Source organism: Agelaius phoeniceus, chromosome Z, assembly GCF_051311805.1.
Source record: "Agelaius phoeniceus isolate bAgePho1 chromosome Z, bAgePho1.hap1, whole genome shotgun sequence".
Classification (NCBI taxonomy): Eukaryota; Metazoa; Chordata; class Aves; order Passeriformes; family Icteridae; genus Agelaius; species Agelaius phoeniceus.
Genome location: NC_135303.1, coordinates 42057499 through 42072847, shown reverse-complemented (window position 1 = coordinate 42072847; position 15349 = coordinate 42057499). Strand labels below are relative to the sequence as shown.

The window sequence follows — 15349 nt, the reverse complement described above, 5'->3', positions numbered from 1 at the left end:
AATTAGCAATGGCTTATTAACTAAACAGGGAAGGACAGTCCAAACAGGCATTTGTCAAGTGTCTGCAGATAAATTGTGAATAATGAATCAGAGTTGAAATGGACTTCACAAGTCATAGAGTCACAGAACACATTGAGTTGGAAGGGATCCACAAGGATCATCAACTGAGTGCAGTTCCCAGCTCTGCACAGGACACCCCAAGAGTCACACCATGTGCCTGACAGCATTGTCCAAAGGCTTCTGGAACTGTCAGGCTTGGTGCTGTGATCAATTCCCTGAACGGCCTGTTCCAGAGCCCAACACCCTCTAGGTGAAAAACCCTTTCCAATCCAACTTAAACATTCCCCAACTCAGCTTCATGCAATTTCCTCAAGTCCTGTCACTGGTCACAACACTGAAGAGATCAGTACCTGCTCCTCCACTTCCCCTCTGAGGAAACTGTAACTGCAAGAAGGTCTCCCCTCAGTATCCTCCAGGCTGAAGAGACCTAGTGCCCTCAGCCACTCTCCATAAGGCTTCCCCTCCAGACCTTGTGCACTGCTGATTCATATTCAACTTGCCATTGACCAGGATGTGCAGGTCCCTTTCCACAGTGCTGCTCTCTAGCCTCTTGTTCTCTAGCTTATACACATTACCCTTCCCTGTTCCAAGCTAGCTTAAAGCTGTCAACAAGCTCCACTACTTCCTACACTAGAACACTTTTTCCCCTCTGAGAAAGGTACATCACATCAGGTATCAGTGGAACAGGTGTTGAATAGATTATCCCATGGTCAAAAACCCCAAAATTGATTCAAGTACACAACAGAGCCACCTGGTGACCTGGTGGATCTGTCTATTTCTATCAATATTATTCCTTGTTACTGGAAGTCAGTTGAGATGGGAACTGCAATCTGCATTCAAGGTATGCACCTTTATGTTCTGCACATTAGACAAATTACATTTGACAATGTAATTGTCAATTAGACAAATTCTACAAATCCGTTGAATAAAATACAACTTAAATAATTGATGTGCTTATTAACACCCACTGCCTAAACTAAAAAACAACAAGGAAAGAAGAAAGACAAAGACCTAGATTTGAACCTACCTCTATACTTTATAATCAAATAGTATTTGATTTATTGCAAACATAAGCATTGCAGAAATACTTTTAAATGCTGAATTTAAATATATATACATTCAAAATGAGAGTGTGCATTACATGAAGGTGTTTAAACAAAGGAGTGTGACAAAGAGTGAGGACAAATGTAAAGCCAGGATGTATCATGCAAGTGCAGGAAAAAAAAGGCCAGTCAGAGGAAAGGTGAGTTTGAGAAATACTATTAGTTTTCAAACAAACTGTTAGAATCAATGCAAAGTCAGGAAAGCAGAAACCCCTGAGAAATATTAAGTCTGCAATGGAAAGAAAGGACCTAGATAAGTATAAGCATCTCTTGCCAACCTCTTAGGGCCAAGAATCAGCGATACAAGACTAATGTCCCAACCATTTGGACCCAGTTTTGCCATCTCTCAGAAACAAGATTTTAATGCTGAAGTCATCATTTAGTCGTAGAAAACAGAACAAAAACCTTTTCACAGCAATTTAAAATTAGTCTTTGAGTTCCTGTACATAAAGCACTTCCTCTTAAGAAATGCCTAAATACAGCTTTTCAACATATGTTTTTCCATGTTTATCCAGAAAACTTAATAGACCTTTTTAAGGTAATGAAATTTAATGTACTCATTCCAGTTTGATTTTAAACCTAAACACACTGTATACATCAATTTTGTTTCTGAAAAGATAACACTGAATTTTCAGCTTCATATGATAATTATTTTAAGGCAAACTGTGATTTAAAAAAATTAATTTTTTGACAGGCAAGACAATTTACAAACTACAATCCAAGTATGGACTGACAGCTTGCCTAGTAGTGTTCCATAAGATGCTATACTTGTCAGTGAAAATATTCATTTTCATTAACCTTACCATACAAAGTAAAAGTTAGATTGGGCACAAAGTGCTGCTCTAATTAGAGGAGATTGTCCCCCATTAAGAGCTCCAAATAAGATCCCTTTGCAAATATTGCTAAATTTTCAAGACGTATTGGAAAGGTGGTTGAGAGCAATTCAAATGCTGAAAATGTTGTTGTGCTGCACTGAAGTAGACTAAAATCAAAGGAAAGCAAATTAATATGAATTTCCTCTTTGCTTTTGCATTCTTAGAACTAGTACAGCTTCCATAACCACAGGAGTTTGTTCTGAGGTTATTCTGAATGCAGCAATAATCCTAAACAGCTGACATAGTATTTGCACAGGTTCAGCAATGAGTGAGCAACACTCAAAGACAAAGGTTTAGATCCAAGTGGCAACTAATATGTACACTAGTTAATCAGTATCATGGTGAGGAGATAGAGAGAAACAGAAAATTTTAAGAGGAAAAACAGAGTGTTGCTAAAGCTATTCTTTATCTCAACTATTGTTTGAGATCTTAGCAGAGCAGGAAAAGAATCTTCCAGGACTGCAGGTTCCTACAAAATCATCCCAGTTATTCTAAATTGTATTACTTAAGAAACTCATACATGGGGCATGGTTTTTACTGCATAAATTACTATTAATTACAAAAGTTTCAAGTATGAAAAACTTTGCAATATTTGTGAAATATCAACAAATATTTTGGATGCAAAGAAGTGGTCTTCAAGTTATTATTTTTAAACTTAGAGCTTTCAACAGCATAGGCCAAACACCTAGCAGAAGTTACAGCAATGGCTTTCATAAATACAGCCTACCATTATTCTAAGTTAGAGAGGTAGTCAAATGCCATTCTAAAGATGAACAATCAAAAATATTTGATTTTAACAAGCAATTTGCATATTACATCACTTGCACTGAGCTATAAAGGTGAACATAAAACTGTAAATATAAAGCAAACTACAAAGGTTACTCAGCAGAAAGAGTGCTAAAATATGGATTCACTAGTTCATAACATTCAGTATTTCACTAGCTCATCAAGAAAGCAGAATTAACCATTCAAGTTTGTTGCTGCTTCCACAGCAAGGAACTAAATGAGACAATATGAAAATCTGAGTACTGAAGCTCTGTTTACTTCAATTTCATTTACATACAACTATTTCAATCCTAGATCTCTAAATTTGGGAAATTATTTTAAAGAGACAGTCCTCATACAGAAGATTCAGGAACCACAAGTATTTAAAAAAAATAATAATTAATGGATTTACAGTAGCAACATTGAAACAGATTGTGACTTTTTTTAAGCAGTCCTCATTACCTGATACAGCATGTCTAAAGTGACAGGGCAAAAAACATTTTCAACAACGATTCGAAGAACAGAACCATGACTTGGAAGGACCCCACCTTCAGCAGCAAAATCACTTGTAATACCCAGGTTTCCATGCTGCACAGCATTCGCACATTGCAGCGCAGGTTGGGGTCTCTGAAATTAAATCATGGCAGAGAGCGCAATTATTTTATATACAAATTATTCATACTGAAATAAAGTTCTCCCAAATGAAAAGGACATAAAAAATAACTTCATAAAAACATATTTCCTTCATATTAATGATTCAAATCCCACATTAATAAATAAATCATAACTCTTACATTCCATGCTCCTCCCTTACACCTAGTCAGTGTAATTCACAGAATTACAAGTATTTTTTTGTTAAACTGCTACTACTTTGTAATGATTTTTCTTTGATTCAGTAAGCTATTGTCATTCTAGACATTTTTCCAGCAATATTATAGATGACAATATTGTAATCTTGTAATAGACAAACAATCAGTCAGCATACTAAAAACTAGGATTAATTCTCTTCAGGAACTAAGATTTGGTTGGAATAAACTTAAACCTGCACACCCTACTCTTCTTTCAGAGCAAAGCCATCAACCACAAAAAACAGGTTCAAATCTCACTCCTCAAACTATACTTCTGTGATTACACAAGTCTTTTCACTTGTTTTTCATGGGTTTTCCCCAAAGAGGTCTTCATACCTCCTTTGAGTAGCAGGACTGTGGAGAGATGTTCCTTTCCAGATGCATTGTGACTTAAAGTCATGCCTCAACTACATAAATTCTTTGGAAGACAGATTAAACAGGGCACATGGTACATGTTACCTAGTTTCAGAAAGATATAACCCTGCAAAATAATATGTACTTCAGGGCTCAGCCTGGGGACTAGGACAGTAACAGTATTCAGCTGCTCTACTAGGGTCTCTTTAAATTTTAGATAAAACTCAAATTTGAAGTGCCAAACAGTTTATTTTCTAAAGTAGACAATGCTGTTATAGAAGAAACCAAGTGCCACATACCAAGTTGAAAATACTCAGAAAGAGACCCAAGGAGTCTTATTTGCAAATATACATACAGTTTTCCTGAGGCTGTTATGCAAACCACATCCTTAAAAAAAAATCTTGTAATTTGTTTGGTTTTGCAGATAACAAACTGACACAGCAATCTTAGATGAGGAAAGAGACAAATAATATTTACCAGACTGACAAGCTTGCAAGACTTGTGTGACACTTGTGCCAACACAAATGAATGATTTATGCCCAAATCACTACTGTCAACATTCTTACAGAGGAAAAAAAATTCATGATATACATATCACAGTATATAACTTATGTAGCTAAATGGGAGGTCAATTGAAATCCATCCAGGAATCCAAAATCCAGTATTAACCCCTAGGGTACTCTGCCAGTGACTGGACCCTAGCTTTATGCCACTGGTCACAACCATTTCAGCGTTTCAAATCACTTCACTTAACTAGACTGCATTAATCAGTTCATCATTTTGGATGTTACTGGAAACAAAAACAAAAGTCTTGCCAAAATCAAGATACACAATATCCCCTTGTCTTATCCACCAATCTAGTCATCTCACCATAAAAGGGCATCACATTGCTCAGGCATAATGTGCTTTTAAAAACCCATGCTTGACTATGACTAACCACTTTCTTCTCCCTAGAATGTTTGGAGATAGTTTCCAGAATGAGTTGCTCCATTCCTTACCCAGGGACCAAAGTAAGGCTGATCAAGCAGTGGTTCCCCAGATCTTTCTTTTCATCTTTCTTGCTGTCCCTCCTTAAGATAGGAGATGGAAGGATTTTCTTTTTTCTAGTCCTCAGTAACTCAGTCACTTTTTCCAACTGCCATAACATTTTCAAGATAGTACATTGGCATTGCAATGACACCAATCTGCTCCCTCAGCATTCAAAAGTGTATCTCACTAGGGACATAGACTTTTTGTTTATCAAAATAATTTAAATGTTCTCTGATGTGATTCTTCTCTACTTCCTTCATCAACTTTTCCACTCTTCTCAAGTGCAACTCTTAACCACCACATGCTGCTGAGAAGGCTGTCGGTAATTCAGCCTTTTCCATCTCCTCTGTTCCTGCCTCTTTCAGCAGCAGGCCTATGTATTTTTTTAGAAAAAAAGAAATCTAATGTCTACTGCTGATATACCTCAAGGAACCAAACTTGCTGCTTTTCACATCTCTCATCAGAGACAACTCTGTGTAGCCTTTGACTTCCCTAACTATATCCCTGCATGTATAGGTAATGCTCTATAATCTTCCTGAGGCACTTGTTCATGATTCCAGCTTTCCTACGCCTCTCTTTTATGTTCAAGCCCAATCAGGAGCTCCTTGTTTATACAAGCAGTCCTCTTGCCACCTTCACTTGATTTTATGGTCATTATGATGAACTACTTTTGAACTTGAGCTCCTTCACAATAATTTTACAGATTTTGAGAAGACCCTGTCTCTAAGAAGTTACTGAAATTATATATATCAGAATTTATCTACTGGTATATTTACTGTTTATTTACTAGTGTTGTGGTTTAACCCTGGTATGCAGCAAAGTGCCACCCAACTACTCAGTCACCTTCCCTTAGCACAACGGGACAGGGAATTGGAAGTGTAGAAGTGAGAAAACTGTCATTTACAGACAGTTGAACAAGCAAAGCAATAGCTGCATATGCAAGTAAGGCAAAACAAGGTGTTTAAACACCTCTCCCATTGGCAGAGAGGTGTTTAAACATTTCCAAGAAAGTAGGAACTTCACTGAGTGTAACAATTCCTTGGAAAGAAAAAGGCCACAACTCTGAACATTCCTCATCCTTCCCCCAGTTTTCAATGCTGAGCCCAACATCCCTTGGGTCAGTTGGGATCAACTGTCCTAGTTGAGATCCTTTCCATCTTCTTGAGCACTATCACAGGCAGGGCAACGTGAGAAGCAGAAAACAACCTTAATACTTTCTGTATTAACACATGCATTCACAACTCATGCAATTATATCCTGTTAAATGGAAATATTGTACTTACAGCCTGATTATGCTGATTGTCAGTCTTAAGTTCCTTGTAATTGGAATACTGAATATAAACTGGCTGATTGTGGAGGTGAGGTGTAGCAGGAGTGTAGTAGTTCACCATAGAAACAGCAGCATCTACAGAAGCCATTTCCAAAAATGCCTGCAACCAATACACAGACAATTTCAAAGCTGGTTTTGTTTACAAGAGAGAAAAAAAGCATAGTTTTTTCCCAATTCCACTCTCACTAGAAAAAGATTATGTGAAAGTACAATACTGATTTCCTCAGCATTAGAATGCATTTGGGTGTGCATGTTTATGGGGCTGTTTTATTCAATTTGTGTGTTTTCATAGAAAGTTTTACATTGTAAGTACACTACATCATCTAAGAAGAGGTGGAATAAGTATGACATATGGAAAGTAATGCAGCTAAAAGTACTACACTGCTAATCAATTTGCTAAATTCTTGAAATCAAGCACTATTACCTAAGTAGCTGATATGCATACTGATTGAAAAAGCTGGAACAGAACATTAAACATCCATTAGTTTATGCATTGTATTAATCCAATTTTTGTATGAATGTTTATTATTTTTAGGATTTCTGTGCTTCTTCATGACACAAACTATTCTGCCACATCTAACAGGATTAAAAGATGTCAAAAAATTACATGCATGTCAGTAACTTAAGCAGGCAGGCTCATTGTCACTGTGTCATCAACAGTGACAATGCAGTTCTTGATCATCTATTTGTTTTCACATAAAGTGGATATAATGTTTAGCAATATTATCAACAAATTTCTAGTTCATTACGTAATCTGAAAGCATATTAAAAACTTAAATTTCAAAACATCCTTTCACATTTAAAAATATGAAAATCTTCTGCTATCAATGAAATATTTAGACATTGTTGCAATCATTTCACTCAAGATCAAGATCAAAATTATCATAACATGAACCACATCTTCAGTCTTGCTCTTGTTATTGAGACATTGAAAACTACGTACCTGACCTTTTCCTCTTAGCATCAACAGATTGGTTACTTTGCCAAAAGGGAGACCTAATGAAACAACTTCTGCTCCAGTAACACCGTTTGGAATTTGACGAATATGAAGGACACGTGAAGGGGAACACGGAGATCTTTTTCCTTTACTTTTTTTCTTCTCATTATCTAAAATATTTTAGGGAGGGAGACAGACAAGTAAACAAGACAAACCCATTGCACAGCATACATATCAAAACCTTAAGGAGATAAACTGCTGCCTCAGCACTGACATTGACTTAGGTACTTATTTCTTTGAACCCTAAGAAAGGATATTCCATATCTAACAAAGGGACAGTGTAAGAAGGTATCATCAGCTATTCCAAATCTTGATAGCAAGGGGAGGGTGGCGTATGTCTGGCTTTGCTTTGGACTTGTTTATTTTCTGAAGATTTGGTTTTGGTTTGCTGTTGTTTTGTTTTTTTTTAATGGGAGGTCAGTAACTTCTCCCCAAATGCCTACATAAGATATCTATAAAATATTAGTTGCACAAAAGAGGGGAAAGTCCCAATTGGGAGGTAATACATTAATTTTCCTTTTATCACCAACTTATCTTGCTGTGACTGAATTGCTAACTTGAGGTTTTGAGTTTGTTTTTACTTTATTAAAGAAAGCCTGCTGTTCCAAATTATTTTAAGTTTTAAAAAGTCTTTGAGAAAGACAGCATGAAATCCATACAAACTCTTACATCTTCCACTTTGACATACTGCCAGACGTGGGGTTTTTTTGAACATATGCCTGTTTGGATCCTGTAAGGGACAAATTTGGATTGGTAAGTGACCAATGACTGAATTTCAGGAACATTACTCAGTATCCTTGAGAGCACTTTAAAGCAGAACACCATATCTGGAACAAGCATATTGTTCTAGAAGCAGTTGCAATGGAGGCAAGAGAGATAGCCTTAATATCTAATCTGTTGCATTTAGCCTTCCAAGGAGAAACACAATAGATTGAGAAGAAATTTCTGTAGGAACTTTATAAGGTTTTGCTGTAGGTTTTGCATACAGTCTAAGGCTGAGAACTGGTTCACACAAGTCATTCTGCATAAGGATGTTTACAGAGGGTCTTTTTATTACTGGAAGCCTGTAGAATTTCAAGATGGATGATAAAAGCCCCAACTATAGCACACTTAACAATTCTCCCACCTGCAAAACTGAAAAGTCTGCTATGCATTCATTTTTCCATCAAGAAATTTTAAATGGCTTCATGTGCTCTGTATGTGTTCTGAAAAATGTGAACTTTAAGACAAACATGACCATATTAAACACATATTGGTACCAAGCCACGACAGGACATATTACTAGTAAACTCTAACAACATATTTTGTTACTTTTCAGGTTCAAAATTTACAAGATGTCCCTGACTTAGTATTAAGTCAAGGAATGCTTGACCAAAGAAAGCAGTTAATGAAGCCTAGAATGAATTTCACCTCTAGTTTTATATGAGAGACTCTTGCAGAAGCAGTATCTTCTGGGTTCTGACACATTGTCAGAGGTGACAAAATGGAGCTAAGTGGCAAACTGTTGAAGTGTTTATTTTCTTGTGAAACTTTACCTAAGTTACTAAATCGGCAATAAAAGCTATCACATCTCAAATATAAAACCTCATAGTTTTTTAAACCGTGCTTCTTTCTCCAGCTGTGGTTCAATACTAATTTTGATGCAGAGTGATAACCATCTGTATCTTCCAACATCTAAACTTCAAAATTGATTCAACATTTCTTTAAAGCATGCCAAAGCTGATCACCTTTCTGAATTGTACTCTCAACTGAGTGAAAGTAAAAAATGCTTTCAGACAGACCAAAAAAACCCTTATGCACAAAGTGAAAATTGGTTCCTGATGTACAAAGGGAAATTCATTGCAATCACAATTCATGACCAGTACAAATGTATTCCCTGCATAGCCTGAGGTAGAAAGGTATACATTTTAGATATGTGACCCACCAGACCAAAAAAGCCCCAAAACCCCAAACATAACAACAAAAAACAAGACCTGCAGCTGGAGCAGCTGTATTGGGTAAAAAGATGCATTTCAATAGTGATCATATTTTATTTTAGATTTATATGATTATTAATGAGAACACCTAGTAATATATTCCAAAAACCTCTATGTCATTTAGACATCTTGGATACCACTGTGAAGGATCAGTCAATGCACTGTTAATTAATAATATATATTTCAGCTATTACATTGCTGAGCTATAAGCTAATGCTATTTCAAGCCAAGCAGAAACATTTGGACATCACATTGAATTGATCAGCAGAAGTATAAACAACCTGACATGTGCAAGTCAAAGAAATAAAAAAGAAAAATCTTCAAGTTAGCTCCTCAGACTCCTCCTTCCCCACCAAAAATACAGCAAGTCTTAGGCACTTGGTGTCTAAGATCACAAAAGGTGATCTGCTCTGTCCTTTGCCCTGATATAAAATAAACTATTTGGAAACCACTGCTGACAGGCAATTGTCTAGGTCATGATTTAGTTAATTTATTTGACATAAAGTTACTTCATGCAACCATTGGTCATTAACACTCCATGTACACCTAATGCTGGAAGTAATATTAACAAAAGCTGTACCAGCTTTCTCTCACTTTCAACTTCCTGTCTGGTCTAAAACTACAGGTAAACAAATATATACACTTACTGCATCTTCCTCAACACACACACAAAACAATGAAAGAAAAAAAAAAAAACAACAGAGAGAGAGAACAGCTGAAGAACTTTGAGGGTTTTTTTTTTTTATGTATACCTGTAGCTGGAGTAGAATTGCTCATGGTAGAAGGTCTGTTACTGACACCAGAAGCAGCTTGTCAGGACCACACTAAAGAAATAAAAGACAAGATTACTAGTAAAGCTCAATATAAAAGTGCACCAACTCCCTTTACTTATTCTTCCCAAGAACACCCCCTTCCTATACACAATACCACAACTGCCAGGACCTTGTTTTTCAGGAAAAAAAATGCCAACAACATAATTTTTTCCCATGTCTCAATAAATCAGCAAATTCAGCTATATTACACTATTGATTTAAATATGTTACACTGATTTAAATATGTTACACTGATTTAAATCTATCCCACTACCCTTTCTAAAATACCAAGAATAACATGGTTAAGAAAACTTGCTTAAGAAAAGAAATGAGCTGGCTGTAGGCTTTGTGTCTGCAATACATTACTTCCATAAATGCACAGCCACACAGGTAAAATCTGCATTTGCAACAGGACACAGGGGACCTTGAGCAAAATTAATTTGACATATATTTAAACACACCCATGGCACATTAAAAAAAAATTGGTTTCAGTACAGTTTTTAAAAATATATAAGTCTTACCATCGAATTCTTAGGAGAAAGATCAAGGTATTTGCTTTAAGAATGTTAACAATTTGAGACTCTAACTACTGACAGAAAAGAGTTTGAGTACTACAGGTCCTTCATTCAAAAATCAGCATCTAGCTCCAGTTACATCTGTTTACTCATTAAGACTGCTGTAATATCCCAGCCAAGCATCAACTTCAAAATGCCAACAAGAAATAAGGTATACCTTGAACAAACAAAACACCTCTGAAAGGCAGTTACATTTCCTGAAACTTTCACCACTCTCTTCCATAAAAGCATTTTAATGGAAAATGGAGACCAAGGGAGTGATTCTGCAAGATGGAATAAGTTGATCCAAATAGCTTCTCATCTCTTTGGTGGAAAGAGAACTTCCCATTGCCTTTGGTCCAACATTCCCACATGCGCATGAACTGTTTATCTTGAATCAAGCCCAGTGCCCAAGAGTTATCCTATGAGATTAATCAATTCTCCAGCCTACCAGCATTCTGAGCTGAGCTACTTTAGCTATTCAGCTGTAAGAGACATTGAGAAGTGGCAGGATCCACTGCAAAGGGTAAGGAAAAGCCATCATGTTGGCTTGCATTGGCTCCAAAAACACCGCTCAGAGTAATGGCTTATATGGGGTCTGTGATAAAAGGAGCAATTAGATTCTCCTCATCCTTGCTAATCACGTGTTCCTGCTGCTTCCCTAGTGTGGGAAAGTCATTCACAACAGAAGACTGTGACTAGGCTAGGGTGCTTAAAAACCTTTTCAGCCAAATTTAGCTGCTCGTCAAGGAGCACAGGTGTTAGTGTGAATGGCAGAAAACATGAGTGTGTTCATTCCTTTCCAGCAACAGTAAAGACTTATTTTTAACTATGAAACTGCATCTTAACAGTATATTTAAATACAACATCTAATTGTGACACACAGCAAAATCATTTTTACATTAGGAGAACTAAAAAATATAAACCCTGTATTTTAAAGACCTGTCAATTAAATGGTTACTAGATGTCATGCATATTACACTGTATTTGCACAGATACTAGAATGTAATTAACATGCAATACTGATATTAATTTTCAGCTATTCGCACTACTTTGAGTATACCAGCACTCAGGTATTGCACCTAAAGAGCATATTTAGACTGTAAAATGCATATCATGCTAATTAAACAAAAGCTGTATGTGCAGATGTAGTAGAAAGTATTAATGATTGTCCTTTATTACACCAAACCTTCCTTTTATTTACTGGAGGGCAGGAAGAAAAACCGCTACTGACACAACCCCTGTTGTGGGGACTTTAACTTGGTTTTTAACTTAGCATTTATTTAACAGAAGAAACGTCTGCATACTTCCAGAAGGCTGTGGAAAAACATGTGGTGTATTACCATGTTCAGCATATATTCTTACAATCTCATATTTAATTTTATATACACCGGTATTAAAAAAAACACCTCAAACATTTTCAGAAGAAAATATTTTCCAACCTCTTTCATTTTTAGCACACACACACAAAGAAATACAATGCAGATGGCTGCAGTGACCTGTTTTACAACTCTGTGTAACTGGCCTGTATCCATAAAACTGAAGCTGTAGCTCACTGCAGCACACAATGAACTGCTGCTCCAGGATGGTGGACTAAACCAGCTTCAACAGGAGAAAAATTATACTTAAATTACAACCCTCATCCATGACATGTGCCTGTACTTACAACTGACACGTCATTCAGTCAGTATATCCTAAGACAGTTCCCTAGATTTTGCCATTACACTCATAACCATTAACCCACTACAGCAGCAAAAACACAGAGAAACTCTTTAAACCCCAAGCTTATCAGCTATGCAACTGTTTTATTTGGTTTAATAAAAGATCAACAAAGTTTTGGGCTTCTTACAATACAGGGAACCATCATCATTTCAAATGTCTGTCTTCCTATCTTCAAACTGATACAAGGAGTATTTTTAAATTTCCATACTTTTAACTATGATTGCATTAAAAAGCAAAACAATTAAACATTAAATCAAGACACTGTAGAATAATTGGCCTGGCCTAGGCTTGCTAACTCTAGAGCCCTGACTACAAAACTTAGTTTCTTACAGGATAATTTAGAATCTTACCTGAAGATTTTGGTTATACTTTTTGTTATTGTCTGAGTGCTCCACTGAAACACTACTCCAATTTTTAACTTTTAGTATCAATACTAAGCTATATACTCACCCAAACAATTACAGCGCATTCATAAACTATAGCATGCCCCTTGGAAGAATGTAGTATATGAAAACTGCTCGGAATGCCAGTGTTTTCTCAGGTGGCTGATCAAGGTATTTCTCAAGTAGAAAAATACTAAAAAGATGCTTTTCATCATCTCCTTGTTTAGGCAGCTTACAAATGATAAGCCTTCTCATTCACTGACAAAGCAAAACCAAACCAAATGCAAAAATGTTGTAGAAGATTGCAAAGATAAACTGACATCATGCCCAAGTAGAAGTACAAAATGTGTATGTTTGAGGTACTCTGAATTAATGAAAAAGATGACATTTACTTCTTCAGTGTTTTCACAATTCTGCTCATACAGAATACACGAAGAAATTACAAAACTTCAGTCTGTAAAGACTGTTTGTTCCATCTCTTTCTTTCCCACATAGAGGTGAAAGAGATATTTTTAAGATAATTTGTAACATGAAGCATTTAATGTAGTGGCAAAGATCGGCTGCAGGCTGCTCTGGGTTTGCAAGGCCTTTAGTGTTGAAAAACTCCACATAATAGGGTAGTGTGCCCTAGATAATGTCTTAGAGGATTCTAATTGAATCTTTCTTCAGAGGCTAGAGAGTCCTACCATGCCCCTAATCTCTCTTGGTACACGAGTTTTTCACAAAGAAAACTCCACTGGTACTTCTTAGTTATGCAGTTTTTAAGTCCAGCTGAAAAACAGTCAAAAGAATAGCCAAATCCTGCTTATAAAGCTACCTTGACATACTTTCTTGTCCACAGTTCATAGACACCTGACAAGCACTGCTTTAAGCAGAGACAGGAGTTCACACTGCCCTTGTGCCAACAGATCCATTTCAGTTTCCACAGCACAACTGCGTGGGGTTAGGCAGCTGCTTAGCCTTAGTGAGCTGCTTGCGCCAGTTCTCTGTGAGGCCGCACAGTGAAAGTGAACAAGCAGGCACGACAAGTAACCATGCTGCCTAACCCTTCCCTAATGAACACTTCTTCCAGCACAAAGCCGACCTCACAGAAACCGGCACCTGCCTTCTGAGTGCCGGTTACATGGCCAATATTCCTTCTCTCAAACTGTGGTAAAAAAGGTAAATGGAATAGCTCAAAACAAGGACAGCTATCAAACCAAGGCTGCAACATCCTCCTCTATTCCTGCACTCATTCCATCATTCCAAACATATTAATCATCTCCTAAGATCTTAAGACTCCTTTTTTTACATCATGAGACTTTCCACCTCTTCTACTTCAAGGTGGCATTTTTACATTTTTGGGGGGGGTTATTAACTGGGAACAGGTAAGGCAAGAGTAATAGAACAGCTACAGCTAGATTAAGTTTATTCTTTCCTTGTTATTCAGTAGAAACTAGAAGCCAGTTGCTTAGAAAGCTCAGTTTGATTTTGGACATTTCTTTAAAAACAGGTAATCTATAGTGCTGAGTAAACAGTCAAATAAGAAGCCACCACAAAGAGTAGCACTCAATGATAGGTTAATGAAACAAAGTATTCTTCTGTACCTACCAGATCAATTCCCCTAACTAAATAAGGCATATTACACAATTAACTACAGCAACAGGTGCCTTTCCTGAAACTACTTTAGCTGTTATATGATTTTTAAAATTCTGATAATAATTTATGGAATTTATGTTAATTATTATTAATTATGCTAAATAATTTATGCTAATTATTTTGCAATTCCAGGATAAAACCCACTGCATTCATAGCAAAAACCATAAACATCTGAAAATCAGCAACTCTAAGTTTCTAAAATCTTTGTGAGTCACATACAGTTGCAAACAGAAGGGTAAGTCTAGTACGGCAAAATCCTTCTTTAGAATGCGTCCACATGTTAAAACCATGGCTGGTATCTATTTAGCATTACTTCTGGAATCACTGAATCCTGTAAACAATCTTTTAATTTCTAAAAAAGCTGTATGTAACTCCCTTATTACCCTCCCCTCAGCATTCAGCTGCAGTATTTTCTCCCCTCTCATTTTCTACAAGTCACAAATTTTTCAGGACAGTACAATTAATTAGAAATGGGGTAGTTCCAGAGAACCGTACACTTGTATTGATGGTTTTCCTAGAATTTAGTTAGTCATCTCTCTATGCTATTATTTTTAAGTCAACAATAAGGAAGAATATGATCATAGGTTTCATTAGGAAAAAAGAGCATGGGCAATTTTAATGGAAAATAATTCTTTTAAAAAGGACCTCTCTCCACACATGTAAATTAAAACTGTACATTTTTCTACAAGATTCTACACAGCAGAACAAGTTAATTATTTGAAATTTGTCCCAAAAGGGCAAATTTCAAAACATGACAATTTCAAGCTATACCAGTGATAACCACAGCTATATTTAAACTAACTGTTCTACTGCATACTTTGTTAATTTTTATAGAATTTGCTAACAAAAGCTAAGTGTCACGAGAAGAATGAAAATTTCCTTTATCTTCCACTTCTGCAGCAT

General features: G+C 36.4%; 1 protein-coding gene across 2 annotated transcripts in view; it reads right to left on the bottom strand.

Moving 5' to 3' along the window:
* Positions 1–15349, bottom strand: part of PTBP3 (polypyrimidine tract binding protein 3) — a 46713-nt gene that overhangs the window by 21423 nt on the left and 9941 nt on the right. For both annotated transcript variants that reach the window (XM_054652062.2, XM_077171348.1), the window contains exons 3-6: positions 10090–10161; positions 7308–7471; positions 6318–6464; positions 3266–3430 (exon numbers count right to left, since the gene is read on the bottom strand). In XM_054652062.2, coding sequence (XP_054508037.1) covers positions 3266–3430; positions 6318–6464; positions 7308–7471; positions 10090–10114 — 501 coding nt within the window. In that variant the 5' untranslated portion in view covers positions 10115–10161. The remainder of the gene's footprint in view (positions 1–3265; positions 3431–6317; positions 6465–7307; positions 7472–10089; positions 10162–15349) is intronic.